This window comes from Pteropus alecto, unplaced genomic scaffold (assembly GCF_000325575.1).
Source record: "Pteropus alecto unplaced genomic scaffold, ASM32557v1 scaffold101, whole genome shotgun sequence".
NCBI classification, from domain to species: domain Eukaryota; kingdom Metazoa; phylum Chordata; class Mammalia; order Chiroptera; family Pteropodidae; genus Pteropus; species Pteropus alecto.
Window position 1 is genome coordinate 2,702,092 of NW_006432945.1, and position 4,204 is coordinate 2,706,295.

The window sequence follows — 4,204 nt, forward strand, 5'->3', positions numbered from 1 at the left end:
ATAGGTTTCTGAACACGTTAAAACATATGTTCTTCCTCGAATGGGACTGTGTAGGGTAATATTTCTGTAGTTTCCTGGCACTAAATTCTGCCAGCCTTCCTAAACCAGGTCTCCTATTTGCTTCAGCGAGCATCCTGAAAGCTAAGTGACTGTAGATTTAAGCAACCATCAAAAAATATTCTGGAACAACACTTTCCAACTATAAATACAAAGAGAAACAGGGTGGCTTTGACTACGTGGCAACAAAGTCAATAGAAGGATTTGAAATGATGATCACCAATATGACCATAAGCAAAATCAAATCAAATCTGGACTCTTAATTAGTCCTGCTGACTACTTCCAACGATCCAAAAAAGAGATAATTATCAAATTTCTACTTCAAATGGTATTCAAAATGTATCAAAGAAAGTTAAACTAGATTTTAGTCCCAGCAAGATCAGTAAACACCTTAAAAGTGTTTTTGCGGTTTTTTTAAAGTCAGGCCTAAGTAAGAGCTACAGCCAGAAAACACTGTGGAATAAGGGCAAGATCCCTGGATCAAGATTCACTCGAATGTATCTTACTCAGGATGAGGGGGTTTCTCGTTTCCCACCGTATCCCCAGTGTTCAATAAGTATGCTCAATAAATCTTTATGGAATGAAACCAGTCACAACTGCTGACTAGTCCCTGAGCTGCCTTTAAATGCCGTTTCTAACTCTGCCTCTTCCTAACTGTAGTATATTATTTAACCTGAGTATTCTTAGTTCCCAAAACTCTGAAATGGAAACACTGTACCTTCTTTGCTGGCTTATGAGGATCAAAGGTAATATTTCATGAGAAGTGACTTAATATTTTATAACAGGCACATGAATGTTAAGTGTCTGTTATCCAACCTGTGCCTTTGGCCAAACCATCGACAAAGGTGAAAATGCTGCCCTTCTTTGAAACAGAATTAGCTTCTCCTTTGTTATTCTGTTTAAATGTGGTAGTGTGGCTGTTCGCCAAAATGGATGTTGTTCTTGTTGTTATAACATTTTATTTAATCTCCACTGGGAAATTATGCTTCTCTTGAGAAAATAATGGTAAAACAAGGAAGGTCACTGCATGGTGGACCATAAGGAACATAACACTGAGGTCAAGAACCTTAGGGCCTCATCAGCTCTGACCTTAAAAAATTCTGAGGAAATGCACACACTACAATTTCTTCATCTAGACAATGATGAGGAAGGACAGACTAGATAGCATCTAAGGTCTCTCTTATCCTACAGTTCTATGATATTTCAGACACCAGATATTCAAATGCCCCCAAAGTCAGTTCTATTATTCATTAGCATATAATGAGAGTATTTTTTTTAAGGATGATGAAAACAGTTCCACAGGCTAAGTCATAATGGCTGAGGAAATAATGATGTTACAAGAAGGATGAATGATACCCTCTAAAGAACACCTGCCTCAGGCCCTGTAGGCCTGCCACTTTACATGAGTCACTTAATATTCCTAGGACTCAGTTTTCGGATCTTTAAAAGAGGAATACAAATACTGCATAGGACCACTGGGAGAAAATACCTAATAAATGATCAAAAAGTATTGCTATTTAAAGGTAAAATGCTATTTAAATACTCTAACGTCCAAAAAAAAAGGCTGGTAGATTTTAGGGAGAGACAATCAATATTTTTAAATAGACTTTTTCCATCACGATAAAATAAGATGATGCATGTAGATATTGTGATATTTCCAAGAGTCTACATTTTTTTCTACATTTTTGTGATCAAGAAATATTATGAAAGGAATCACTGAAAACTTAAATCCCACATTTCAAGATCAGAATCTTCTGAAATAATATATAATTTTTAAAGTTCACAGCATGTTTTAGTTTCACTGTTGATGCTGTTTGGTTGGTTGGTTGAGTGAAGTCAAGCTGTTGGAACTGGTGCTGAAATTAAAGTGCCAGTACTACTTATTCTATTGACATGCTATGTCTGCCTGCAGAGGGGAAGTGGCCCTGAGAAGATCGACTAAACTGGAAAGTATTCTCCCTTCTCAGCTCCAGGATTTTTTTTTTTTTTTTTTTTTTATGGTGGTGTCAGTGTCAGGATTTTTTAAAACTTATTTTATTGTGGTATTAGCTCCAGGATTAAGTTATTCCTACAAGCCCAAGAAACTTTGTACCTATTATAAGAGTCTCTTAACTGCTCTCTCCACTCAAAAACATAATATGGCACACGTTAGATACGGGATTTCCCTCTCACTTAAAAAACATAGCCACTAAACCAAAAAAATGGAATTGTCAATGATATTTATGAGAACGTTGATGTCACTGGCAAGGGGATCCCCAAATCTGCAAAACTGCCTCCATACCCACTAACAGGCCAATAAGAATAGCAATCACAATGCATTCATTAACTCTTAGTGATTTTGTTTAAAAACCTATAAACCTCCAGCTTTTTTATGGTAGACGAGTTCATTGTGGCTGTGGATGTAGTAATTATCATCCCCTTGTATCCCCAAGTAACAGCTGTGACCTTGCTCTAAAAGCCACCTTAGTTTAAAAGAGGAAGACCTTGAAGAGAAAAGTGACTGACCAGAAACTCTTCAATACTCTTATTCTTGAGCACATGATAAATGATCATGTCTAAGAGTGTTTAAATAATACATGATGATTTGCCATCCTACTTAAGTTTTTCATTATAAGATAAACTTAAATCATTTTTAATGAAAGAGTATTTCTTTCAAAGTAGCATGTCACTTTTCATGCCCTTCCCTTGAATCTCTAACTAAATCCAACTAGAAGCCCATAGTTTTCACACAAGCTCCTTAAAGCTCTGAAACCGAGATATTTACACATTTTTAAAACCCATTTCCCGAGTTGCTCTTCACGTCCTCCTAATGAATGTCATTTGTCTCTGGAAGGAGAGGGATCCAGGAGCCTGTAAAGAGCATCTGTAGGTTTGGCCCTTTTCATTTTAGTCCTTTGATGAACGGGTGTGCACTGCTCCTTCCAACCGACAGGTTCTTGTTTGTTCTGCAAGTGTTTCAGTTGGGGTACTCCGCATTGGGTTATAAAGGCGTTTGAAATGTTTTCCTTTCCAGCTCGGCTCCTGGGACTCTCGCCCCGCACCGCTTCATGCTACTGTCCATCTTAACGCCATTGGGAAAGAGAGGGGCAGGGAGCATCGGTTTATTGGGTAATAAGAGAGATTTACAGGCTCGGAGAGTTTGGGAATTTACAGGTGAGCAAGATTTATGGGTATAAAACACTGTTGTAGGTTTGGAAAGGAGGGAACTGTGACAGATTCCTACCTGTGACCACTTAGCCAGTTCTGCACCTGTGCCCTCCACTTCCCACCTGAGTCCAGGAAATTCTGCCCCTCGTGAGTCTTAACCCTGAAAAGGGTAGGTGAGTGAAGAAGTGGAATGGGGGAGCCTGAAGCACACCCCTAAATCCCGCACGTCCCAACACCTCGGACTTTCCTCCGGCTGCGGGGATGGAAGGTAGAGAGAGGCAGCCGCGTCCGGCCGTCCCTCGGGGGCCGAGACCAGAACTGCGCGTCTCCAAGGCTGGCTCCCCCTGAGGGGAGGCGGCGCCTCGGGGAGCAGCAGCCGGAGCGCCCTGAGAGCCTTCACGGAGGGGTGGGCAGTACCGATGCGGAACGCGCTGCCGCTCCGGCTCCAGTTCCTGAGGCGTCCAGCTTCCCATCACTTTTCCCAGTACTTTGCTCATCAGCCGTCAAGCTCTCTGGAGAAGAGACCCAGAGGCGGGAGAAAGGCCCACGGGCATCCCCGGGAGAGCTCTCTTCTTGGGAGAGGAGCCGACCCTGCCCCGCCCTACCCACCTTTCCCAGCCTCCCGGAGGCAGCCCGGGCGCCCTCGCCGCGGCTCCCAGCAGAGCTCCGGGTTCTGCTGCATCTGCCGGCGCCGAGCGGCGGGGGGCGACTGCAATAAAGGCACGGATAAAAAGCCTTGGTAACCGAAACCCAGATGCACCTCTTACCATTAGACCGCCGGACAATATTCTCCAGAAACGTGTTTTGCGGGGCCACCAGTCCCCTCCTGCCCCCGGCCATGGTCATCCTCCCGACAGCTTGGGGTCTGGGGGCGTCCCGGCGCGGCTTCTCACGGCAGCAGCAAGCGGGACGCGGGGCCCGCGCGCGATCCCAACTCGAAGTGCCCCATGCGCCCCACGGGGACGCGGGCGGGCAGGGGCGGCGGCTCCCTTCGGCTGCC

At 44.1% G+C, this 4,204-nt stretch overlaps 1 protein-coding gene across 1 annotated transcript in view; it reads right to left on the reverse strand.

Moving 5' to 3' along the window:
- KCNH1 (potassium voltage-gated channel subfamily H member 1) overlaps nucleotides 1–4,198 on the reverse strand; it is a 309,398-nt gene extending 305,200 nt beyond the window's left edge. Inside the window, exon 1 of the mRNA XM_006907696.3 lies at nucleotides 3,972–4,198. Coding sequence (XP_006907758.1) covers nucleotides 3,972–4,050 — 79 coding nt within the window. The 5' untranslated portion in view covers nucleotides 4,051–4,198. The remainder of the gene's footprint in view (nucleotides 1–3,971) is intronic.
- Between the last annotated feature and the right edge of the window lie 6 nt (nucleotides 4,199–4,204).